Source organism: Brachypodium distachyon, chromosome 4, assembly GCF_000005505.3.
Source record: "Brachypodium distachyon strain Bd21 chromosome 4, Brachypodium_distachyon_v3.0, whole genome shotgun sequence".
Classification (NCBI taxonomy): domain Eukaryota; kingdom Viridiplantae; phylum Streptophyta; class Magnoliopsida; order Poales; family Poaceae; genus Brachypodium; species Brachypodium distachyon.
This window is the reverse complement of record NC_016134.3, coordinates 7001569-7026064: the sequence shown is the minus strand read 5'-3', so window position 1 is coordinate 7026064 and position 24496 is coordinate 7001569. Positions and strand designations below refer to the sequence as shown.

Sequence of the window (24496 nt, the reverse complement as noted above, 5' to 3'; positions counted from 1 at the left end):
CTGCAACCAACGGTACGACACACGATTAGCTCGAGTCATACTCTGTCTGGGAGAAAGCTAGTATAAAGGTGCCAGTGTAACTTGGCACCACTGAATTTTTTTAAAACTATCAATAAATTATTCACTCCGATCCAAATTAATTGTCACACCTATGTCTATGCATGTATCTAGACGCGTTTTAGTGTGTAAATACATCATTTATCTACACAAAGTTGCGGCAAGTAATTTGGATCGGATGAAGTATTACAAATCCATGCTTATGGATAAACGATAAATGAATAATTAAGAGATGTGACTCCAAGGTCTCTAGTGTCATGCTTATGGTACGACCATTTGCGTTGTTGGTGACAAAGGGTAGTAGAGCGGATGGTAAGTTGGTATTCGCATCAGAGCCAAGCTCTCTAGTGTCTCCGTGTTGAGTAGCTCCTGGGCCAGGTGCTAGTGGATGTGGTTGCGATGTTGCCACAGCCCACATGGCATGGCTCGAAGAGTTGAGCAAGGCGCAAATTGCACCTCTCGGAATTGACGAGGGACTTGACGTTGGCGGGGAGTTCATCATTTCCTGCCATTATTTTGAGAAGTCTTGAGGGTCCAACTACCGTGGTGCAAAGTTCGTCTTCGGATTCGGACGAAAGTGGCACGGATAGAGGATCAGGGAGAATTATGGCTATCCATAATTAAAAGCAATTTAGTCTAAGAATCTAATAAATAAAAATAGTATAAATCAATTAAAACATGTAGTAATTAAACTTTAGAAGGAACAAATATGTTTTCGTTCGTATATCAGAACATAGAAATAAAAGATTGGCACTTGTTGCAATTTCCTTCGTTCTACACCTTGGTATCATTGCTTCTGTTCGGCACCGTGACCAACATAGTCTCGGTACGTTAGTCATGCATTCTGTTCGGTCTCTTATCGGACCAGGTGCCGTAAATGTATTGTTCGATGAAGAACTCGGGACACATCGGGTGAGTATATCGGTGAAGATAATTACATGCATACTTCATAAGGAGAAATTCCTACGGACCATGGATCAAAAGTGTCTACTGCTTTTCTTTTGTGTATCTGCAATAACATACTCCCTCCGATCCATGTATTAAATCTGAGACAGTTATCATGCATTGGAGGGAGTATGTTGTTCCATCACCGGCAAATGATATGAACACAATCATGCATCCGTGAGAATATATCGTTTTCTGATGACGTGTAGCTTGCCTAGCCAACAAGTTAGTTAGACAAAGACTTCATTCCTGATCATAATTAAAAAGTACTCCCTCCAGCGCATATTACTTGTGTCAAATTTGTTCAAATATTGATGTATCTATGTTTAAAAAGCGTCTAGATACATGTAATATTTCGACAAATAATTTCGGCCGGAGGGAGTAACAAATTTCGTTTATGTGGTCAAGTTTTTTTCTTAATGGCCAGGAACAAAGAACAAAAGTACAACACACACATTTTTGAACGTCAAAGAACTCAACTTTTTACTCCTAAAGGTGTTCCAAGATACAGACATGATGTAGGAGTGAGAAGAACAATGAGCTAACTAAGTTTCTTTAGTTTGTGATACAAGGTGAAACAAAGGATGTATCATGGAAATTTAATAAATCATGGTTGCTGATTTGTTAAATGATTATCGGTAAAAATAAATGTTCGGCACATTATTACTTTCGGTACCATAACTCCATAAGAGACCTATCCAAAAACAATCTGCTCAATTTCTAGATAGATTCAGCTTGTTTCAAAACCAGAAAACTATACAGACTAGCAGAGTGTCCGTGCGTCGTTACGGAATAATTTTTCTCATGCGGGAGATCCGTTTCGTGTGGGGACTGAGGAGGACGGGAGCTTGCACTCGTGTCATGCGGGAGATCGAGAGGAGGGGGCTTGCGCTGAGGATGGACGAAGACGGACAGCTTCCGAACCTGGGGTATTAGGTGACATATTGGACGTAATTTCAGTGACGTGACGTACCGCGACGTCCATACCATCACCACCAACTCCAATTTAATATATTGGTATAGATATCTGACTAAATACCATCTGAGACCTTTTGATCGTTTGGTTTTCCAGACACTATCCGAAACAATTGCACATTTGCACCCCTAGGAAGGACGATGGAGAAGAGGAGCCAAAGTGGTGACATCGATGCCGATGGGTGGCGGTGATAAAGGGAGAGGACACCGGTCACCGTCGGATCTGCCATGGAGGGCGCGGCCCAATGCCTGATTTGATCGCCTGTTTGTTTCTTCATTTAATCTCGATATATAAATCTCAGTATTTGGTTATCACCAGATTCACGTACGGATGGGAACTACTGCAGCGTCTGCCCTCGTTTGTTGACGTCACGAGTATTTGCTTACATATGGTTGTTCACCCAGGAAAGCAAAACGGAGGGCCGCCGGAATAAAGACCGTGCTTTTGCGAGCTTCAAAAAAGAAAAAAACGACCGTGCTTTTTTTTTCCGTTTTCTTTTTCTGGTGACGAAGAGATCTGGCTTTTCCCGCATGTATACATGTTTGCCTTTTCGGTTGCCGAGGCGTATCTCCTTTCCTCGCCCAGGCGCCCAGCACATGCGTGGTTCCATGGACAAGGCCAATGGATTTTATCTGCTCAGAGATTGCTGTCGGTTAAATCTCAGCTTTTGCAGCTATCATTATGTTCACGGCCATTTTCTCCCCGATCGCTCGCGGCTCCGATTCTCAGGTCCTGTCTGGGCTGCTCCATTCTTAGTCCTTTGCCTAACTGGGAAACTGCAGTTGATGTGACTAAGGTTCAGTGAGACTAAAGGAGTAGTTTAGTTAAAGGGTAATTTTGTCGGTGCTGCCGCAGCTTCACGATTGATCATATATCCTTCGAGGAAAAGATACTAGCATGGCTAGGATTCGAAGATCTTAGCAGAGTCGTTGCATAAGAGGAATCATCTCGTAAGAAAATAAAATAAACGGCTTTGCTTTATCAAAGTTTGCTTTATTTTTAGTAGATAACTTGATTCATGAGCCATTAGATATAGTCCGTGCTTTAAGATCTGGGGCGAACAATGGAAAGAAAAAGAGCGAATGACATCTAGATATTAATCCAACGGCTCTGATAGTCGAATTTAAGTTTATTTTCTTAAAATCAATCGGCTGAGATATAAGCACGCCCTAAAATAAAAGGTAAATTATATTGTCAGCCTCTCCGATAGTTGTCATGTCGGTAAATTTATAATTTTGGAGCTTTGATGATGTCACAAATTTAAATGGAGATGGAGAGAGAGAGACATGATACACAACTATAGGAGCTCCAAGATGGGATGACAGCAAATATTAAAGTACTTTTATGATTAATTTTTATTGAAATTTCAATACGAGTGAAAATTCAATCATATGTTAATTCAAATATCATTATTTCTTTGTTACTATATCACTGGAACTTTAATGATATATCCCTGAAACAGTAATGTACTGGTATCAATGAAATTTAATGATATATCACTTTGCACTAAATCTGCGACAAGGAATTCCGGTCGGAGGGAGCATATAATGAAATTTAAATAATATATCAACAAAAAATGCAATATTAATTAAATAAGACAACATTAATCTGACCTATATCTTGTACCTGTGCTTCTTAGACCAATGATCTAAATCTGCCGGCTCAAATTTAGACAACATTTGCATTTATTTGCATGCTTCCTCACTTAACATCCATTTCGTTTTGCAAAAATTCACCCAAGGCACACTCTTTGTCCTCAACTCCTCTTATTCTGACTAATCTAGTTCGTTCTCCCTCTGATTCACCCAACACGGGCTCTTTATCCCCAATCTCTCTAGTTCGCTAGTTTGTTTCCATGTCCATAATCTTGGAGTCAGTGCAGTCTCTCGATACGTAAATCTCAATTCGAAGAACTCCTGCAATGGTGGCCATCATCCCCTACCCCCTCAAAGGCCTTTGCCGGCAAGGCAACTGGGACCTGCTAGGAGATCTAATGAGGGCATATCAGGTGCACCGAGCCATTTGGTGCATGCGGTGCGCCCGATCCACGTGGGTCGTGGGATGGAAATGCAAGGGCCAAGATTAGATCAAACATACCCATTTGTCATTTCGCGTTTAGGCCCTCAAGTTTCTTGCGAATCAACCTGCGATCCACTCCTCTATAGTGTTTTTTTCATTCACACCCTTAGTTCTGTTTAAATCCACCCCTAATCCAAAAACTTGTGATCAAGGGCCTAAATGCAACAAACTTGCGGGCTGATTCACCCCTAGTTCTGTATAAATCCACCTGCGGGTTGATTCGCAACAAACTTAAGGGCCTAAACGCAAAACTTGTGAATTATTTTTGTTGTTTCAATCTAGACCCTTCATTTTCCATCCGGTGGCTCTGGTTGCTCGGGCGCACGGGTGCACCAGTGGGCTTGGCCAGATACGCCTTCGAGATCTGATAGCTTGTGTTCCCAGCCATCGAGTGGTAGCAATTCTGGCGGTAGATGGGTGGGCTTGGAGGAGGGAGGAGAAGGCAGCACCATCACTGGTGTTGGATCCATATCGCGGGGCAAATCATTTTGGAGGACCAAGGGACGCGGCACCACCAACGTTGGCCTCAGGCTGCCAACGGAAGTGGTGATATGAGGTGAGCCAGTGTGCATGGAAAGAGCTGAGCGGTGTCCAGCATGTTGCATGCGCTGGATCGAATACGGAAGGAGTAAAAAGTGCGGTTTTGCTACTTCTAAAGCGACAGAGAAATAACTATGTCTAAGTCGATGCTAACAACCATTTGATCCAATCATTGAGGTTTGTGCAAAATTCATACAAGTGCAAATGATAAAAACATTTTAATCGGATGACCATGATCGTCGATTGAGAAGCAACTATTTCTAACTCGATTGGGAAACAGACACTCTCGAGAAGCGAGCACGCCGGATGACGATTTCTAGCACGGACACTAAACAAGATTTTGAGAAGAAAAAAACAGAAAATAAAGAAACCCAAAACAAAGTAGTGGCTCAGGGTACTCAGGACCAGTTAAGTCAGTGTTCCACAATCGCCGGCTGCATGCATGGAGCTGCTGCGTATTGCAAGAGAGAAACAGTCCTCCGGTGTGCCGCCGTTTGTGCCAGAAGAAAGCGCTATATATAGCTGCTGCGTATTGCATGGAGCTGCTGCGTATAGCTGCTCCTGCATGGTCTCACTGGCTCTCCATATAAAGCCTCCCGGATCAGCCACCGGCCTACACACCACCACTGCCGATCTCCTCCAACATCATGGAGCCCCATCCCCATGCCGCCGCGCGGGCACTCGTCTTCCTGTCCCTGGCGCTCCTCGCTCACGGCAAGCCAGGGGACCTCAACCGGGACAGCTTCCCCAAGGGCTTCGTCTTCGGCACGGCCTCGTCGGCGTACCAGGTGGAGGGGAACGCCCTCAAGTATGGCCGAGGGCCCTGCATCTGGGACACCTTCCTCAAATTTCCAGGTCAGAATCATATACTCCCTCCGGCCGGAATTACTTGTCGAAATATTATATGTATCTAGACGCTTTTTAAACATAGATATATTCATATTTGGATAAATTTGAGACAAGTAATATGGATCGGAGGGAGTAGTAATACTCCTGATACACTGATGTGGATGGCTACATACCCCTGTTTGATTTTGTTTTTCATACAGGTGCTACTCCTGATAACGCGACAGCCAACGTGACGGTCGACGAGTACCATCGCTACATGGTAATTTTGTGAGAAAAAAAGCAGATTGATTTCGACCAATCTTGGGAGAATGAGCAGTGGTTTTGATCTGTTGATGATGGGTATTTCTCTGATGGCCTCCTCCTGCAGGATGATGTGGACAACATGGTGAGGGTGGGCTTCGACGCCTATCGCTTCTCCATCTCCTGGTCGCGCATTTTCCCCAGTACGTCCTCCCTGAAACACACCCTGACCGTGTTGGATTTGCGATCCAGTGATGTCTTCTTGTTCTTAACAAAACTTGTGCACAAAAATTGCAGGCGGGATTGGGAGGATTAACAAGGACGGCGTGGATTATTACCACCGGCTCATCAACTACATGCTCGCCAACAGTACCATCCATCTTTATCCTTTTTATTTGGGTCATGGATCTCCTGGAAATTCCTCTAAGCTGATGAATTTAACATTTGCGCGTCGACAGAGATCACTCCGTATGTCGTTCTGTACCACTACGACCTGCCCGAGGTGCTCAACAACCAGTACAACGGCTGGCTCAGCCCCAGAGTCGTGTAAGTGTTCAGATCGAGCTTCAAAATTCTGCAATCAATATAGAAGTACTGTAATTTGATGGTCCTCTGCTTCCAACTCATGCCCTGGGTGTGTTTTCGCATGCAGGAGCGACTTTGGGAACTTTGCAGACTTCTGCTTCAAGACGTACGGGGACCGTGTGAAGAACTGGTTCACCATCAACGAGCCCCGGATGATGGCCTCCCACGGCTACGGCGACGGCTTCTTCGCCCCCGGCCGGTGCACCGGCTGCCGCTTCGGCGGCAACTCCGCCACCGAGCCTTACATCACCGGCCACCACCTCCTCCTCTCGCACGCCGCCGCCGTCAAGATCTACCGCGACAAGTACCAGGCCAGTCATATATCTTTCATTCATGATATCGTCTTCTTCTTCCAACATTTCTTCTCCTGACATTAATTTCTCTGCTAATTTTCCAGGCAGCTCAGAAGGGGAAGATCGGCATCCTGCTGGACTTCGTGTGGTACGAGCCTTACAACTACACGATCGAGGACGAGTACGCGGCGCACAGGGCCAGGGAGTTCACCCTCGGATGGTGACCATCCATCTCCACACTGCCAAAACATCCAACGGCTGAAAACTGAACTCGGTTGAATCTCTTTCTGTTCGTTGCAGGTTCCTGCACCCGATCACCTACGGGCACTACCCGGAGACGATGCAGAAGATCGTGGGGGACAGGCTTCCCAGCTTCAGCCCCGAGCAGACCGCGCTGGTGCAGGGCTCCGCCGACTACATCGGGATCAACCATTACACCTCCTACTACGTCAAGCACTACGTCAACCTCACGCACATGAGCTACGCCAATGACTGGCAAGCCAAGATCTCCTACGACCGCAACGGCGTGCTCATAGGAAAACAGGTACCAAAACAGAGTTAATTACTACAGATTATGCAGGGTTTGGGTTTTCTGATTTGGTGAACACAACATGTATACACGGCAGGCGTTCTCCAACTGGCTGTATGTGGTGCCGTGGGGATTCTACAAGGCGGTGATGCACGTCAAGGACAAGTTCAGGAACCCGGTGATAGTGATCGGGGAGAACGGGATCGACCAGGCGGGGAACGACACGCTGCCCCACGCGCTCTACGACCACTTCAGGATCGACTACTTCGACCAGTACCTGCACGAGCTGAAGCGGGCCATCGACGACGGCGCCAGGGTGGTCGGCTACTTCGCATGGTCGCTGCTCGACAACTTCGAGTGGCGGATGGGCTTCACCTCCAAGTTCGGCCTCGTCTACGTCGACCGCAAGACCTTCACCCGCTACCCCAAGGACTCCACGCGCTGGTTCAGGAAGATGATCAAGAACGAAGAATGACCACCCTAGCTAGCTGCTTGCGTTTCTTCTTTCAAATGTTAGTTTAACTTGGTTGGATCAATAAGGGTAGTTCAGATCATACAGAGATACGAATTTCATTTTTTGTTTTGTTTCCCTCTCTCCTTTCTAGATTAGTACATACTACTGTGCTAGTAGTGAGATTGTTCTTCTTTTTTAAAGAGTGTTGAATTTTGGATGGATGGATTTGAACTCTGAACCGTCTCAGCGCCGACACATTCAGATATTGGTCCGTGATAACAAAGGCAGTTTCGGAAATTTGGCTTGCGCGCCCTTGCAACATTTTTTTTTCATTTCATTGTTTATCTTCACTTTCGGAATAACTATTTTCGGACAAGGGAAGGAAGTACCACCCTCATATAATTGCAACTGAAATTTTATTAAAATACGGCCGGCCTCAAAGACCCCGAGAACCTACTAACAACATTGATACTCCCTCCTTCCCAGTTTAAACCTCGTCTTGGAAAACTATCGAATACTAATACTGGCCGGTACGCGTGAACCCGAAGAACGGTGCATTGAGTTCGCGTGGTCAAACGCACCCGCTTCGACGAGCGCGAGCGAGCGACGAGTCTCGTCCGTCCACGCGGCCTAGTGCAGGAACGTGTTTTCCCTCGGGCATTAAAGAGGCCAGTGCAAACTACGGGAGAATCGAAGAGAGGCAGGGACGGAGTAACTGATTAGCGCTAGTACGACGTTTATTATGGGAAAGAAATAAAATCCTAATACGACGTTTAAACTGGGAAGGAAGGATTATAATTTATACAACCACATGTTTTGAGTCAGTCTTCTCAACGAGCACTGATTTTTGCTAATTTGTCCGCAAAACCACACGTTTTGTGTCCAACAGTCTCACTCCATCCAAAACACTGATTTAAACGCTGTTGACAGTATTTATTACATGTAGATCCCGCATGTCAGGTGCGACCCCTCGCTTTTTTTTTTTCCTCCTCGGCGCTAGATTTGCTCGCTTCAGTTTTTAACCAGAAAACCGAACTGGCCCATCCCAACTACCCGTGCATCCCCGCTGGCCCACTCCGCCATGCCCCAGTGGCCAGCCCAACTAACTAAGCGCACTGCTCATCCTCTCCGGCTCTCCCTCTCGTTCCCTCCTCTCCTTCCTCAGTTTCCCCCGCCGCCACACACAGCAACAGCAGGGACAGGACAAGTCCCGATCCCCGCCGCCAGCGAAGTACCGGAGAGACTGTAGAGCGCCGCCATATCCCGCCTCCACCTCTTCCCCGTTCCACTCCATCTGCTCCCGCAATGCCCCCGTGCTTCTTCCTCGCCACCGCGTCCTTCCCTCACTTCGCCGTGCTCCGCAGCGGGATGTGCAGCCTCACACCGACCGCTTCCTGGATGGCTGGACCGGATTTCGGTTTTGCCCTTTTAGATGTTAATTGATTTCGGTTGTCATTGCTTTGCCGGTAAGCGAAATTGGAGTACAAAATAAACTGAATAGTTTCTTCCGAATGCCCAGCCCTAGAAGAGTTCAGGGCTATTTTTTCCTTCTTGCAAACGGTTTGCTATTTCTCGTACGTCGGAGAAATAACTATTTTTTTGTCGACGTTAACAACCGTCAGATTCAATCAATCATGAGATTTGTGTAAGATTGATGTAAGTACACATGACAGAAAATCTTCGTCGGATGGCTATGATTGTCGGCTGAGAAATAATTATTTCTATGTCGGCTGAAAAATAGATACTCACACTTTTACAAAACCAGCCAGCGCTGCATTCTAATTAGCCTCTTTGCAAATTCAATCAATGTATTTACGACAATGTTTTGAGCTGTGGACACCATGGCTCATGTTTTAGACTGACATAATACGAAGGGAAAAGATGTCAACATCAGTTGATCATAATGCTGCCAAACAGTACACAAGAAAGAATGAGAGGAGAGGATCCAACAGAACAGAGGATAGGGTTTGCTTGCTCCCCCCTCCACACAAGCCAAATACAATACCCAACACCTAATTCTTTTCCCTATTAGCACACACTGAACCACAGGTTTCAGGCCAGAGATATACCACCATCCTCAACAAACAAAGTCCCCCTCCTCTTCTTGCTTGTACCTCGTTTTATAATAGCACAGGCTAGCGCAGTGTGGGGGAGGGCAACAGAAGGGAAGAGAGATGGCGCCGGCAATGGCCTCCCTGAAGAGCAGCCTCCTCTTGCCATCATCCCCTCTCTCCGACTTCAGTGGTGCAGCCCTCTCCATGTCAACCCAGGTGATCAAAACAAAACAAGACCTTTCCTGATTCCAACGATAAGATGATCATGCAGGCATGGCAGAACTGAAAACATGGTTGGGGAATTTTATCTTTCACAGAATAGGAGGAGATCATGGCAGCCAAGGGGGGCAAGAATGCAGGTGGCAGCGGCTGCAGACTCTAAGAACATTCTTGTCATGGGGGGCACCAGGTTCATTGGTGTCTTCATGTCCAGACTCCTTGTCAAGGAGGGACATCAGGTCAGTGCATATGTAGATACATTTCTGACCCAATTTCTTTAAGTCAATCAATACATCCATCAATCATGTCTTTGGTTTTTTGGACTGGTAGCATCAGCACTTGATTAGATGAAATGAACAAAAAGAAATTGAAATTTGTCAGGTCACATTGTTCACTAGAGGAAAGGCACCCGTAACCCAGCAGTTGCCAGGTGAATCAGATGCAGAGTATGCAGAGTTCTCTTCCAAGGTATGCTGTTTCCTCCTATCTTGTCTTGGTTTGTGTTCTTAAACCACTTATACCATATCAATTACCTTGTGATATTTGGGTGTAGGTGCTACATTTGAAAGGTGACAGGCAAGACTTTGACTTCGTCAAGACGAACCTTTCTGCTAAGGGCTTCGATGTCGTCTACGATATTAATGGTAACCTGTCAGCTACGATAAAACAGACTTTTATGGTACAATATCAAATGTCTGTCCATAACTAATAGCCAGGTTGACATAAGCGTGGCAATCAGTATATTCTGAAATGCAAATTGTCCCTTCCCCTACTGAAACTATCAGCTGATATCTCCCATGAAAGATAACAATAGCATCGCGTTATAACTAATATATAACGCCTTTGTGTTTCAGGGCGTGAGGCCACTGAGGTAGCCCCCATACTAGAGGCTCTGCCGAACCTGGAACAGTAAGCCATCTAGATGATCTGAACAAAACAAGACGTTTAGCGAATTTCAATGCCCTGAATTAGCTAGCTAACATTGTTGAGCTATTAATTTCAGGTTCATCTATTGCTCCTCAGCAGGAGTGTACCTGAAATCAGACCTGCTCCCTCACTTTGAGGTATTTCCACGTCTCACTTGATACAATGTCAGCATAACAATATATGGTGACCGTTGACACTTGGCAAGATTTTTCTCTGGTAGACTGACGCGGTGGACCCGAAAAGCCGGCACAAGGGGAAGCTGGAGACGGAGAGCCTGCTGGAGAAGAGCGGTGTGAACTGGACATCGATCAGGCCGGTGTACATCTACGGGCCCCTCAACTACAACCCCGTGGAGGAGTGGTTCTTCCACCGGCTCAAGGCCGGCCGGCCGATCCCCATCCCCGGCGCCGGGAACCAAATCACCCAGCTCGGCCACGTCAAGGTAAAGAAGGAAGCACTCGCTGCCAATCACTATGCAGTGGGGATGATGTCTGTTTCTGAATCTTGCATGTGCTTGATTCTATCTACGACAGGATCTGGCCACGGCATTCATCAAGGTCCTCGGCAACCCCGCGGCCAGCAAACAGGTGTACAACATCTCGGGCACCAAGTACGTCACCTTCGACGGCCTAGCCAGGGCATGTGCAAAGGTAACAAGTTATTCCTAAGTGGTTCCAGCATGCATTGCAAACTGCATTGGTAACGTAAACTTTTCTGTGCTTTGTGTTTTGATCGATGCAGGCTGGAGGGTTCCCTGAGCCTGAGATCATCCACTATAACCCCAAGGACTTCGATTTCGGCAAGAAGAAGGCCTTCCCCTTCAGAGACCAGGTACTACGTAGTTACAACTGCAAGCAGTTCCTTCTCTGCTTGCTGTTCTGAAACAAAAAATGTGTTGCTATACAACGCGTGTTCATGGCTTTGTGTTAATTTGCTGACCCTGAACGATGCAACTTCGGCAGCATTTCTTCGCGTCAGTGGAGAAGGCCAGCAAGGAGCTCGGATTCACGCCGGAGTACGACCTCGTCGATGGCCTGACGGACTCATACAGCCTCGACTTCGGCCGCGGGACGTTCAGGAAGGAGGCCGATTTCACCACGGACGACATGATCCTCGGCAAGAAGCTCGTCAGCGTGTGAGAGGCTAGAGCACAAGGAAGACAATCTCAGTTTTGGGATAGGTTCAGTGCTTATATGTATATTCGCTTATCCGATGAGACGTGTAATTGTGTAAAGCTAACACCCAGCTCGATCTCTCATTTCTAAAGAAACTCATCTGAACTTTGTCGGGGGCTCTTATTGGTGGTGGATGGATGGCAGTCCAGAGGAGCCCGAGCGCGCGGCTACAGCATTTGTGAGAACGCACGCACGGGAGACGTTATCAATCGGATGTTCAAGTTTCAAACCTTACGTAAACCACCTATAACCGAATTGAAATCTAACGTTCGACCAATTTCCCATCAGATTTCAACCCAAAATTTTGTGCCCACCTAAGTGACCTAATCTGGTCTAATTGAAGTTTTCAACTGCAAATACGCAGTACAACTTTCAACCAAATTTTTGAGAGCATTGTAGCACGACTGTTGAGTTCGTGGCAGCCACGAGGTGTGGCCAAGCGAGACACACTTGGCCATCGACAAGCTTTCCGCATGTCACGCTAACTTAGGACTGACGAGTGGGCCCCACTTGTCAGAATTCGTGGGAAATGGAAGAAAGCAATAATAGATGTGGTAACTAGTGTCACAAATATGTTTAAATTGAGTAAACTTTTACAAATTTTGTTAAATATGGTAGATTATATCATAAAAGTGAAAGTAGTGGATAAAACTATTGAAGTATAAGTGGATTGACTAGCACTTTTCATTATATCGGTATTTTTGGTTGCGTTGGTGATGAGGACATCCTTGGTTCACCTTGTGCGTCATCTTCTCCTCATGAAGAATCACAGCTAAAGATTGAAACATCAACAAAGAAAACATATTTGTATCTCATAACAAGGAGCCGTGCTAAGCAAATACAACAAGAGATGAATGCGTTCGTTGCTGCTCCTAACGATAATATCGATGAGAATTTTATACTACCTAAGTCTAGTGTGCTACTTGTGCTCAGGTTTACGACTCGAAGTCAAGCATGCTGCCCCGACCATCAAACGACACACGAGCAGCTCTAGAATTCGTCCCCAACCTTGCTGCACCATTGCACATGATTATGAACGTGTCAAGCACATTTGGAGTGTAAATATGGACATCATATGAAATCTACTTTTAGAAAAATGAAACAGCACGTCATTTGAAATCTTGAGTCAAAAGATATAAGAGTTACAATGCAAGTTGTTTAGGGCATTAAATGCCGCGCGAGGCTACATGTTAATGGCCCTACTCTAACTTGATTACCACTCTTTTGAGCCCACATTTTGGACTAGTTTCACACCTAACTATTTGATTTCAGAATTCAAAATAAGTTGATACGAACATCTGTTCATGTAAAACTTACCTTTCTGAGATTGCAACGTCAAAAGATCATTTTCGCTTCCTATCCCAGAACTCAAACCATCCGCGTGCTGTGGATCGCAAGCAACCCACGTGACTCCCCCTTGCCCACGACGCGACCGTTGCGATTTTCCCGGAGCCCTAGTCGCGCATTCGCGCGCCTTCTCGGATCCCCCATCCTCGATCTCTCCAGTCCCAACACGAGAGCCGCGTGCTCTGTTGCGGAACCCGATCTCGGATTCAGCAAATTGGGGCCGAGCTAGCTACCCTCCCGGGAAGAGCATGATCTTGGAGCAGTTCGACGAGGCGGCGGCGGCGGCGGCGATGGTGGCGCCGCCTGCGAACTTCGGCATGGTGGACAAGGGGGTGTACCGGTCGGGATTCCCCGACGCCGTCAACTTCGGGTTCCTGCGTGGCCTCGGGCTCCGATCTATCGTGTGAGTGATTCTTTGATTTTCAATTAATTTGGTTCCCTTCCCCCGTGTCCTCACTTCTCTGTGGCAGGTGTGGTGTTCGTATTTATGCAGTTCTCGTTTGCGTGCAGGTATCTCTGCCCGGAGCCATACCCGGAGGCCAACTCCGAGTTCCTAGAGGTGGAGGGTATTCACCTCTTCCAGTTCGGGATTGAAGGAAACAAGGTGAGCATACGTTTTAGGGAACCCTACTTTTTACCCCCATGTCTGGATATGTTCTTTTTTCTTTACGGCAATTTTGTTCGTTAATCTATAGTATCGTTTATGCTGAATTTAAGGGTTGTTCAGTGAATCTTGTTTGTCATTTTGCGCTCCTATGGGAGGTGGAATCCAAAGGATACACCAAAATTGCTTAATTTTGTTTTCTAAAGCTTAGTACAGCTTAGTTTTTGCCTTGGTAGATCCAATATATAATATTGGTAACCGCATCTCCATTGGCTGCAGCATAGTTTACAGGTAGATTGCCCAATTACAGTTCGGGACCAGTTGAGTTGATTCTGCTTGTATCAGAACCTTGCCTTTTAAATCATAACTAATTATGTGCTTATACTTCTATTCATAATATATTTAGACAGTAGACTGAGTGGTACTAATATGTTCCAAAAGGAGGGTGGTTGTAAGCATCAAGATTTTATTGCATCATGTTTTGAGTTTTGACCAATTGGAGACTATGGAGACAATGAGTTGAAAATAATAGGATTTGGTGAATTGATGCTATTGGATTGAAGTTTTCTCATATTAGTTTCGTCGTTAATACTGCTACCAAGTATTATCTTCTGTCATTTGCTGATAGCCCCACGGTTGAACAATGAAGGGAGAATGATTGGGCAGGATGGCTTCTCATGTTAAGTTTCTCCACTTAATATGATTAAGTAGTAGTGGAAAGCTTATTACTGTAATCTCAGCTCTCTGGTCAAGGCACCATATAATATGGATATTTCCTTCTGTTGCTTAATGCCTTCAGTAGTTTCTTACTTTCTTGTATATCTCTGCTATGTGTCTGCTTGTATATAGTTCCTTATGGAACCTTTCTTTTATTTTACCAACAGTCTGTTTTCTACAGCGGGTAGTAATTTGGACAACAAATCACATGCCCATTTTTAATGAAAGTAAATAGGTTATCCCATGGGAGTATTTAAGGTGATTTTGTTAGATAATTTGAAGCTGAAGTCAAATTTTGAAAAAGAAGAATAAATCATGTCCTCTTTCTGCTGGTGACTATATGCAGCACATAACAATTCTTTACTGTCTTCGTATAATAATTCAAGCTAATACACATGCTAAGTATTTTCGTCTTTCGTTATGGAAATATAATACTAAGCAGTTATTTTGATTTCCCCCCTTTTTCAACTGTTTTCATTACACAATTTTCTCAAAATTATTACAAAATCTCTGATGTTATCAAAACATGCGTCTGACTTTAGTTTTTCTTTTTGAGAACAATGCGTCTGACTTAGTAATTGTGGTATCATATGACTCTTTCTGTATCCTCCTTTTTGTGGTATTTTTGGCTAAAAGACATGCCAAATTATGCGTTCAATACGTGTGTAGAAAATATAAATGTTACATTTGATAACAGAGTGTTTTGATGCTGAACATTTATGCTCTTTACTTAATCTGAAAGAAGTTTGATCAACGATTATTTGTTATATATGTCATGGTGTGATCTGTGTAAGCAATTAAGCATACTCCTAGCTTGGTGTTATTGTTCTGAAGTAGTAGAAACTAATACTAATCTTTTGTCACTCATTCGAAGGTGATGAATGACCTGTTAGAAACATAGAACTACTGATGAACATATTTTTCCTTATATATGTGTTCACGAGCACTGCTGTTAAATTGGTGTTGCTTGTCTTAGTTTCACCAGATATTCCAATTTAAACTTCGTGGAATTCAGGATGCTGTTTTGCTTTTCACTTTGTTTTGGTGCTTGAAGAGAAAATAGCTTTTGCTATATGTTCATTCTTTAATTCCTGTATTAAGAGGTTCAGTGTTTCTTAAATGTTTGCGTCTGCAGGACCCATACGTGTGCATTCCTGTGGATGCCATCATGGGGGCTCTTAGGGTCTTACTTGGTACTGATTAGGTTCCATCTCCGTTTATCTTTCGTGTAGCTTATTACTATCAGAATGCCCTATGCAATTATTTTTTCCTTTGCTTATTGTGTTCCTCTTACTTCTTTTTTCAGATGTAAGGAACCACCCAGTTCTAATCCACTGCAAAAGAGGGAAGGTACAACAAATGCAGTTCTTTTCTAAATCCGAAAAGTCATTTTTTCCTAGTCTTGACTACTTCCTGTTCAAACTTCAGCACCGTACTGGATGTCTCGTGGGCTGCTTCAGGAAGCTGCAGAACTGGTGCCTTTCATCAGTCTTTGAAGAGTATCACCGCTACGCTGCCGGCAAGGCACGGTTGTCTGATCTGAGGTTCATAGAGTCATTCAGTGTCGCCTGCATGAGCGATTGCATGCTCATGCTCATCTACCTGTACCACGGTTGCCTCCAGAAAAGTAAGCGCCTCGCATACAAGGAGAGATAGCAACCGTAATCGTGAGCCGCTTGACTACCTCCTGTCATGTACCCTGAGTCCTGGCTGAGTTTGATTGCAGAAGCTGCTGAATGTAACAAAAGAAGTTGGTACTTGGGCATCTGATTCTTTTACATGTCTTCATGCCTTGATGTGAATATTCAACTTTCAATTCATTGAGCAATGATCTTCCAAGTTGTTTACACCAGGTTACATTTCTATGCTTCCCCCATTCAAAGTTGCAGGTGATTAAGTTTTTTTTTTCAGTTTTAATTGTAAATTGTCATTCAAGTATGTACACATAAAATTTATGACGGCACACAATTTAAATTTGAGTTTGATATATACACATGGAGTACTAATGTTTTTTCTAAGGGCGTGGTTCCTGTGTGGACTTCAGTTTTTCCAAAATGCTGTTAATTAATCCATGACCGATCTAAGCGAAAAAACATGTATGAGACAGATTCCTAGGTGCCACTAAATAGCGCTCCTACGTCTCCACAGAAAATTCATGTGTTCCTTGTGTGGTGCGGCTATAACTTTTTATCATATATCCCTATGTTTTCCGTATTAGTGTTATGTGTTTCTACATTTCCATTTTAGAATCGTGCGAATGAAAGAGGAAACACGACATCCTCGGAAGTTTGATGTTTGGACAATGGCAAAGAGAGGAACAAGCACTAAAACATGACTTTGTTAGAGTTAGATCAAAACCAAACAAAGTTGTGTAATCCTCCACGTGGCAGAACGCTGGCTCTGCGTGCCAGGTAGGCAAGCAACGTGAGGGAGGAGATCTCCAAGCATCGAGATAAGGTGATAGGGCTGCACCCAATGAACGCCGCACAGCTCGGGACCATATCTCCTCTGCAGGGCCCCGCACTGGCCACTCGCCAGATTTTCTCCACTCCCCCTGCAGCATCTAAAGATCACACACACTCTAATTCGGCCACCTCGATCAACATCCCATTCGCAGCAGAGAGTTGAGCGTCTGTACGTGCTAGACTGAGGGAAAAATCAAGATGGCTACTGCGTTTGCTCCCCCGATGGCAAGCCAGCTGATGAAGAGCAGCCTGGCGTGCTCCAAGCCCAGGGGCCTATCCGGTGCTTCCCTGACGAGGAGGCCCCGCTTCGTCGTCAAGGCTATCAAGCCCGACAAGGTCAGTCAGCAGCCAGAGAGAAGAAAGATACGAGTACTCGTACAAAAGATGTTTCTTTACGATCATAAATTCTTAACTTAAATTTGCCTAAATATGGATGTATCTGCTCTTAAAAAGCGTCTAGATAGATACATGTAATATTTCGATAACAATTTAGAATCGGAAGGAGTATAAGTAAATTTTTCAAGGAAATGATGTATTCCAAGAAGAAACGGGAGGTGAATTCCATAGCTGACATAGGTGTTATTGTCCTTTGGCGCAGGCAACGTACCAGGTGGTGCAGCCCATCAACGGCGACCCATTCATCGGCAGCCTGGAGACCCCGGTGACGTCGAGCCCGCTGGTGGCGTGGTACCTCTCGAACCTGCCGGCGTACCGGACGGCCGTGAGCCCGCTGCTCCGGGGCATCGAGGTGGGCCTGGCCCACGGGTACCTCCTCGTGGGCCCCTTCGCGCTGACGGGCCCGCTCCGCAACACCCCCGTGCACGGGCAGGCGGGCGCCCTGGGCGCCGCGGGCCTCGTCACCATCCTCAGCCTCTGCCTCACCATGTACGGCGTGTCGTCCTTCGACGAGGGCGCGCCGTCCACCGCGCCCACGCTCACGCTCACGGGCCGCAAGAAGGAGGCCGACAAGCTGCAGACGGCCCAAGGGTGGTCGCAGTTCACCGGGGGGTTCTTCTTCGGCGGCATCTCCGGCGTCCTCTGGGCTTACTTCCTCCTCTACGTGCTTGACCTCCCCTACTTCTTCAAGTAGAAAGAGTTTTGTGATGGTGATATGCATCGGGTAGATGATGATTCGCGTCAATGTTTGTTGTACTTGTAAGTTGTAAACTTGTTACTTGGGGGTGTTGATTTCTCAGCTGGCCGGGTGAAATCGATTTACACATGGACCAATGCAATATTGTATATTTCGAAAAGGAAATGTTCCATTGTCATAAGGATAGGATGCAAACTGAGTAGGAATCTGCGTGCAGTGACCTGAAGCTTTTTTTTTTGGCTGCAGTTTGTTGAACATGTTGCATTAGTATTTTTATACTCCTTTTCGCAACAGATAACGGCCGTAGAGAGCATTCAGCCAAACCTTTCTAACTTCTAGATGGGGTGTAAAAAATTCTAATTTTCATTTGGCTAGCAGTCAGCTTTTCTGACCTATCAACCACGTAGCTTGTTGGGCTGCCTGTTCGGGAGTGGAACTGCTGGGCCTAACGAAGCAACGAGCAGTACGCGGGTTTGTTCGATCGCATCGCTGTTCGCCGCTTCGCTAGATACTCGTTAGCTCAGACTCGTTAATCTCGTTAGTGTTAACGAGCCTCAGAAGATACTCTACTCGGTTCGTTGGCCTAAGGAGCCGAGCTCTTAATGAGCTAGCTGAGTATTAAACGAGTCGAGCTACTCTACGAGTAACGAGTAAAATGTCCAGGCCTTGTAGACATCTTTACTAGTCACATGTTATCGCAGCAGACGCCGGTACTTTTCTCTGTTTCCGGTTTCAGTAAAATGAAACAGGCCGGGGGTTTTTCCTGCCCGGCCCCTTCCTTCCAAAACATTTAGGGCTCGTTTGGTTGCACGGGGAGAATAAACCAGGGAAGCAGCCCCCTGAGAGGATTTTGCTGAGCAGAGGGGATCCCCTCACTTCCACGGGAGAGATTTCATGGCAGAGCAACTAATCCATGAGTCCATTTGGCAGCAAGGGAAAATAAGTGGAACGTTGGGGTTCAGTCCGTCCAGCAGGGAAGGAAAAGGGAGGGGATAGGTTCAGTCCGTCCATAACTTTAGACATGCTCTTGCTAATGCCAGAAAATTAGAAATAATTCAACAACTTTTGAGAAAAAGATAAAAACAGAAACTTTGCTATATGCCACCAGTAAGAACTGAGAACAGGGAAACTAAATTGCGTCAATAAATTACTCAAGAAAAAATTGCATCATATAAGGAACAATAAATGGCAAGCAAAACTGATATCCGAAACTAAATTTGTTAGGATCAAACACCACAAGGTTACAATTTTTTGAATCCAAAACGAGGTGCCAGATCCTCCGAACAAGACTATCCGCCAAACAGGAACAATGATAGCAAGCAAAATTACAGAGTGGACCAAATTTGAGGTAACAACCTTAATTTATGACCCTTAAAATGATAAAGAAAAAACAGTTCCTGCAAAGAGATTCAAGACAGCAGCTGCTAACAAAGCACCATCACCATTTTATAACGATTCCAATCAATGATAATGTTCCTTATGATCATCTCCAAGATCTCCAAGTTTGATATGGAACCATGTACCTACATCAAACAACATGGGGGAAGAATAGATGATTATATGAACAACATATGGGCTAAAGAGCGTGACATAAGTGTTACCCTCTTATCAGAAAAGGCTCACACCAGAAAATCAAAAGAACACTTGGTCCATGCTACTGGCCGTTTTGTGGTTTCAGAATAGGTATATGTAACAGAAAATCAAAAGGACAATTGACTTCAGGTTTCAGGAAGAAAAAAAAACTAACCTACGCAACACTTCGGGACTACATGACAGCATGATTAAAAATACATAGCAATACTAGCAATAACTACAATTAATTAGACGTCGTCATGTAAAGAAAATGGGAACTGCAAGGAAATCACAAGGAACACTACGGATGCACTGAAACACTTCAGAACTGCAAAACATTGTATTAAAATGAGTTTAACATACCTATGGATCAATTTCCCCTTTCAACCATAATAGACGAACACTTGCGGTCTTTGTATTCATATATATGCAGTTTTGTACATCGCCACATGTATAGTTTTATAAAGAAGTGCAAATTCACATCTACCTTATTGATATTTCTAACAACATCAGTATAAATCGCCCTGCATCCATATTTATAAAGCTAATAACATGCGCACATTCACATCTGTGACTACCTTATTGCTTCATATTGACAAATCTCTTCCTCAAATGCCAAAGTCAAATATATGATTTGGGCTAACTGAATCCAGGGAAAGCTAATGGCAGTATCATAACCAAAGCTAACGCATGAAGCACCATAGCAAATGGAAGTGAATATCTTGACAGCAATAACAAAAAAAATATCTTGACATTTCGCAATTGGAAACTTCTCGGCTTAATCAATAGCGTATCTTATGTTCTATACTTCTCGACTTAATCCAGTTCATTACCTACTAAATTTTACACCGATTCGGTTAAATACTTCTATAAAATGATGTCTATCGCTCAACCGTTCAGAAAATGCTTTAATTCTGGAACTAACTGTTTTGCTTATCTATGTTGAACACATGACCTGTATCTGAATTTTTATGAGGCAACCAAGAAACATGGCAGATCTATAAAACTTAGGGTTTGGTCAACCGACAGCCGAGTTATGGTGGTGATGGCGGCACTGTGCGGTTCAATAATAAGTTTTTGTCGACTCCTCATCCACCTCGTCAATGGCGATCCTGCCGGTGGCGTTGAGGAGTGCGGGATGATTGACCGCTACTCTTCTGGAGTGGTGGATCTGGTTCTGTGTTTGTGCTTTGTAGGTCGTCTACGCATTTCGGTTTATCGGTTCCTTTTCCGATCGATGGAACTCGGCCAGCTTCGACCTCATCGTGGACTTAGTGCGGCAAGGTCTTCTCGGATTCGTTTGGCCGGATCTGAGATGGTCATCCAACCCTTTTCGTCGTCTTCTTCTCCGGGATGGTGGTCTGTTTCTCAGAGCACTGTCGCCGGTGTCTTTAGGTTCTGACCGGCGACTTTCCGGCTACTACGTCAACAACGGTTTTCTGTCTCCGACGTGGTTCGGAGGTTTAGAAGCAGCATCGAGTTTTGCTCATGGCGCGCCATCGACAAGTGCAGGAGGAAGATAACGACATTTACATACAAGAACTTGCGTGTAATTCTCTTTTATTTTAAAGATGGTTCTGTGAGGGTTGATTGATTTTAATATATGGCATTGGCCTTCTCAAAAAAAAATGTAAACGTAGCTGAAAATTTGTACAAACCGACAGCAAGACTGCCCGAAAGCAGAGCCAGGAATCCTAATTTCTGCGTCCCAATAGGGTGCATCAGAACCACGAAGCATATGGACACACCGGTCTGTGGACGGCAATGGAACATGTAAACATAAAAAGATAAACGGTTTCCAAATGGGTTTATCGTCACCACATAGGAATAGTGTCGTAATTGGCAATGTTACAGGACCTTTACTGCAGCCTCGAGGAAGCAACTTATAAATCCTTCAGTCCGTGTTCTTTCGTTTAGCACCAGCCAAAAAGAAGAAAAAAGAAGGAATACTCTGGTCGATCCTAGCTGGGATTTAGCTTTTCCAGAGGAATTTGTGTGGAAAGCTCATCCCATGATCGCACAGGATCTTATAAAAAACTAAAATAGAAATCCATTAAATTTTTTTAAACACATTACAAACATTCACAACACGCGCATACACTCACCCTTATGAACGCACACACGCATATTCTACCCCTATGAGCGCCTCCGAAAGACTGAGTCGGCAGTTTTTGAGAGTTTGACGAAATCACAGCTAGCGCTTTGCTGTTGATGGATACATCACATACCAATAAAAAAATAGCGACATCCATATCAAGTTAAGAATTTGAACCTAGATGGGTTGGTTTCCATCGCAAGAAACCAGGCCACGTCTAAGAGCGGAGAACTAACACAACCATGCTACGGAGTTTGCCAACATCACGAGTATTACTGCAAGGAGCAGGTCACGTTCACACGTGCAGGGTGCACACCAGAGCTCAATCGAGCGCGTGCCATTGAGGCAGAGCAGCAGCGGAAAAGTATTGGATTTCTAGCGCACCTCTCGTCGTGGCACGAGAAAGGGCCATCTTGCGTCTCCACCGACGATACCTCTCATGCTTTGCTGTGGCCTGGGGCTGGAGCCCATCCGGCCGTCTCTCCGCAGATCGCGCCTTCGAGATCGCGCCGACTCCACGCAGGTTAGGCACGCTGGACGTGGACATTGCTTGACGTTTGTTTGTTTGAACTTTGAACCCAACCGGCTCGGCCGAACTAAGCGTCGGTCCATCAGCCGCCAGCCCGGCCCAAGCCTAACTAAACCCCGTGAAGAAAGTCCAAACTAGTCAACGCGTTTACAGGCGAACGAACCTGCCAACGTAGACCTGCAGTGACTCACTCAAGCCGACTGCAACGCGGCACCGAACCGAAAGACGAAAGCCTCACCAAAGCGCGCAACAACAATAAAGAGGCGCCTCCCCGCGGTCTCCGCCACGACCCGGCCCGCGAGAGAAACACCAAAGCCCGCGGAGACCACGGCGATGGAGCACTACGAGAGGCTGGAGAAGATCGGCGAGGGCGCGTCGGGCGTCGTCTACAAGGCCCGGTGCCGCCGTACGGGCGCCGTCGTCGCCGTCAAGCGCCTCCGCGGCTACTGCGGCAACGAGGACGCCGAGGAGGAGGAGGTCTTCCTCCGCGAGGCGCGCTGCCTGGAGGCGTGCCGCGGCCACCCGTCCCTCGTCGAGCTCCGCGCCGCGCACCTCGACCATGCCGCTGGCGGCGTGGCGGCGTTCCTGGTGATGGAGTACGTCGGGCCGAGCCTGGCGCAGGCCATGCGCGAGCGCGGGCGGCCGTTCCCGGAGGCCGAGTGCCGCCGGCTCATGCGGCAGCTCCTCGAGGGCGCCCGCGCGATGCACGAGTCCCTCGGCGTCCTGCACCGCGACCTCAAGCCGGACAACGTCCTCGTCGACGCCCACGGCAACCTCAAGATCTGCGACTTCGGCATGTCCCGCTTCTTCGCCAAAGACACCACCAAATCCACGGCGCCGTACACGTCGCCCGTGGTGACGCTGTGGTACCGGGCGCCGGAGCTGCTGCTGGGCTCGCGGGACTACGACGCCGGCGTCGACACGTGGGCGCTGGGCTGCATCATGGCCGAGCTCCTCTCGGGGGGCGCGCCGCTCTTCCCCGGGAGGTCGGAGATGGACCAGCTCAACAGGGTGTTCGACGCGGTCGGCATGGGCGGCATCGAGTCCTGGCCCGGCTTCGCGCGCCTGCCACGCGCCGGCTCGCCGCTCTGCGCACGCCCCCGGCCGCCCAGCCGGCTCAGGGAGATGTTCCCGGCCTTGTCCGCCGCCGGTTTCGACGTCCTCAGCGGGCTGCTGGATTGCAGGCCGGACACGAGGCTCAGCGCCGCGGACGCGCTCCGGCGTCCCTGGTTCACGGACGCCACCGCCGCTGACTCGCCTGACCAGCAGCCCCGCAATGCCTGCGGCGCTCGCTTCGCCGCGCGTGTCGGTGGCGCGGCTGCTGCTGATGCAATCGTTGTGTAGAATACTCTAGAACAGAACGGAATCACAGCAGAGCAGGCGACCTAGCTAGTCTGCTAGTGATCAAAATATTCTTTTTAAAATCCGTTGAAGATTCGTTGCGGTTGAGTGTACAGGTTTGGTGGCGGCTTTGTATCCGTGCGTTCGGCTAATTTAATTGATACTCCACTGTGCTGCTGCTGTTGTTGCATCGTCGTCTTCCGCTGTGGTTGTTGGAGATGGCCGGTGAAAGGGCACGAGTTCCTTGCGCGAGGCTCGCGCTTTTTTCGTTCGTTTTTTTTTGCTCTGTGTGCACGTTGTCCTTCCAATTCCAAGCAATCATCAACAAACTTCTTCCGTAAACAACGCAACAGTCGCAAAACTTATGACAGGTGAATTTAATATAAAATTATTTTTTTAACACAGTACAAACGCAGATGCTCACAACACGCGTGTAAACACGCACCCTACCCCTATGGATGTAGACACGCACATCCTACCCCTATGACCACCTCCGAAAGTCTGAGCCGACGGTTCTTAAGGGAAATATGACACCCATGTCAAGTTTAGGTCTTGAACCTAGGTGGGCTGATTCCACCACAAGGAATCAGACCAGCTGAGTTAGACTCAGTTCACAGTATATAGAAGTACTCTACACCTGCAGAACTGTGAATATTTACTAAGATGTGTTCTGCTTAATTAATTAAGTGCTTCACGTCAGTCTGATACAGTCACTACTAGAATGCACAGTTTTACCTAGTGCTAAATATTCTAGGTGAAAGAAAAAAACCTTCGGAAATTATAAAGCGTGAACGTCAGCGCTGGAGTGTTC

The 24496-nt window shown here is 46.3% G+C and overlaps 5 protein-coding genes across 5 annotated transcripts; all 5 read left to right on the top strand.

Moving 5' to 3' along the window:
• Positions 1-5147: 5147 nt before the first annotated feature.
• Positions 5148-7785, top strand: LOC100822049 (beta-glucosidase 38). Its single transcript, XM_010238990.3, has 9 exons — positions 5148-5452; positions 5647-5705; positions 5814-5889; positions 5984-6055; positions 6145-6232; positions 6339-6582; positions 6669-6784; positions 6865-7108; positions 7191-7785. The coding sequence occupies exons 1-9, from the start codon at positions 5245-5247 to the stop codon at positions 7566-7568; spliced, it is 1485 nt and encodes a 494-aa protein (XP_010237292.1). The 5' UTR covers positions 5148-5244; the 3' UTR covers positions 7569-7785.
• Positions 7786-9572: 1787 nt separating this feature from the next.
• On the top strand, positions 9573-12031 carry LOC100821428 (chloroplast stem-loop binding protein of 41 kDa b, chloroplastic). The gene is made up of 10 exons (XM_010238989.3): positions 9573-9817; positions 9919-10059; positions 10202-10288; positions 10374-10464; positions 10675-10729; positions 10824-10884; positions 10968-11189; positions 11281-11397; positions 11489-11578; positions 11710-12031. The coding sequence occupies exons 1-10, from the start codon at positions 9722-9724 to the stop codon at positions 11884-11886; spliced, it is 1137 nt and encodes a 378-aa protein (XP_010237291.1). The 5' UTR covers positions 9573-9721; the 3' UTR covers positions 11887-12031.
• A 1226-nt stretch (positions 12032-13257) lies between these two features.
• LOC104584405 (tyrosine-protein phosphatase DSP3) lies at positions 13258-16449 on the top strand. The gene is made up of 5 exons (XM_010238988.3): positions 13258-13672; positions 13780-13873; positions 15726-15783; positions 15897-15940; positions 16019-16449. Exons 1-5 carry the CDS (start codon positions 13518-13520, stop codon positions 16244-16246), a joined length of 579 nt encoding a protein of 192 aa, XP_010237290.1. The 5' UTR covers positions 13258-13517; the 3' UTR covers positions 16247-16449.
• Positions 16450-17122: 673 nt separating this feature from the next.
• On the top strand, positions 17123-18343 carry LOC100837816 (photosystem I reaction center subunit XI, chloroplastic). The gene is made up of 2 exons (XM_003576580.4): positions 17123-17391; positions 17654-18343. The coding sequence occupies exons 1-2, from the start codon at positions 17254-17256 to the stop codon at positions 18143-18145; spliced, it is 630 nt and encodes a 209-aa protein (XP_003576628.1). The 5' UTR covers positions 17123-17253; the 3' UTR covers positions 18146-18343.
• A 4210-nt stretch (positions 18344-22553) lies between these two features.
• Positions 22554-23875, top strand: LOC100835043 (putative cyclin-dependent kinase F-2). The gene has a single exon (XM_003576574.4). The coding sequence runs from the start codon at positions 22678-22680 to the stop codon at positions 23686-23688; it is 1011 nt and encodes a 336-aa protein (XP_003576622.1). The 5' UTR covers positions 22554-22677; the 3' UTR covers positions 23689-23875.
• Positions 23876-24496: the final 621 nt, after the last annotated feature.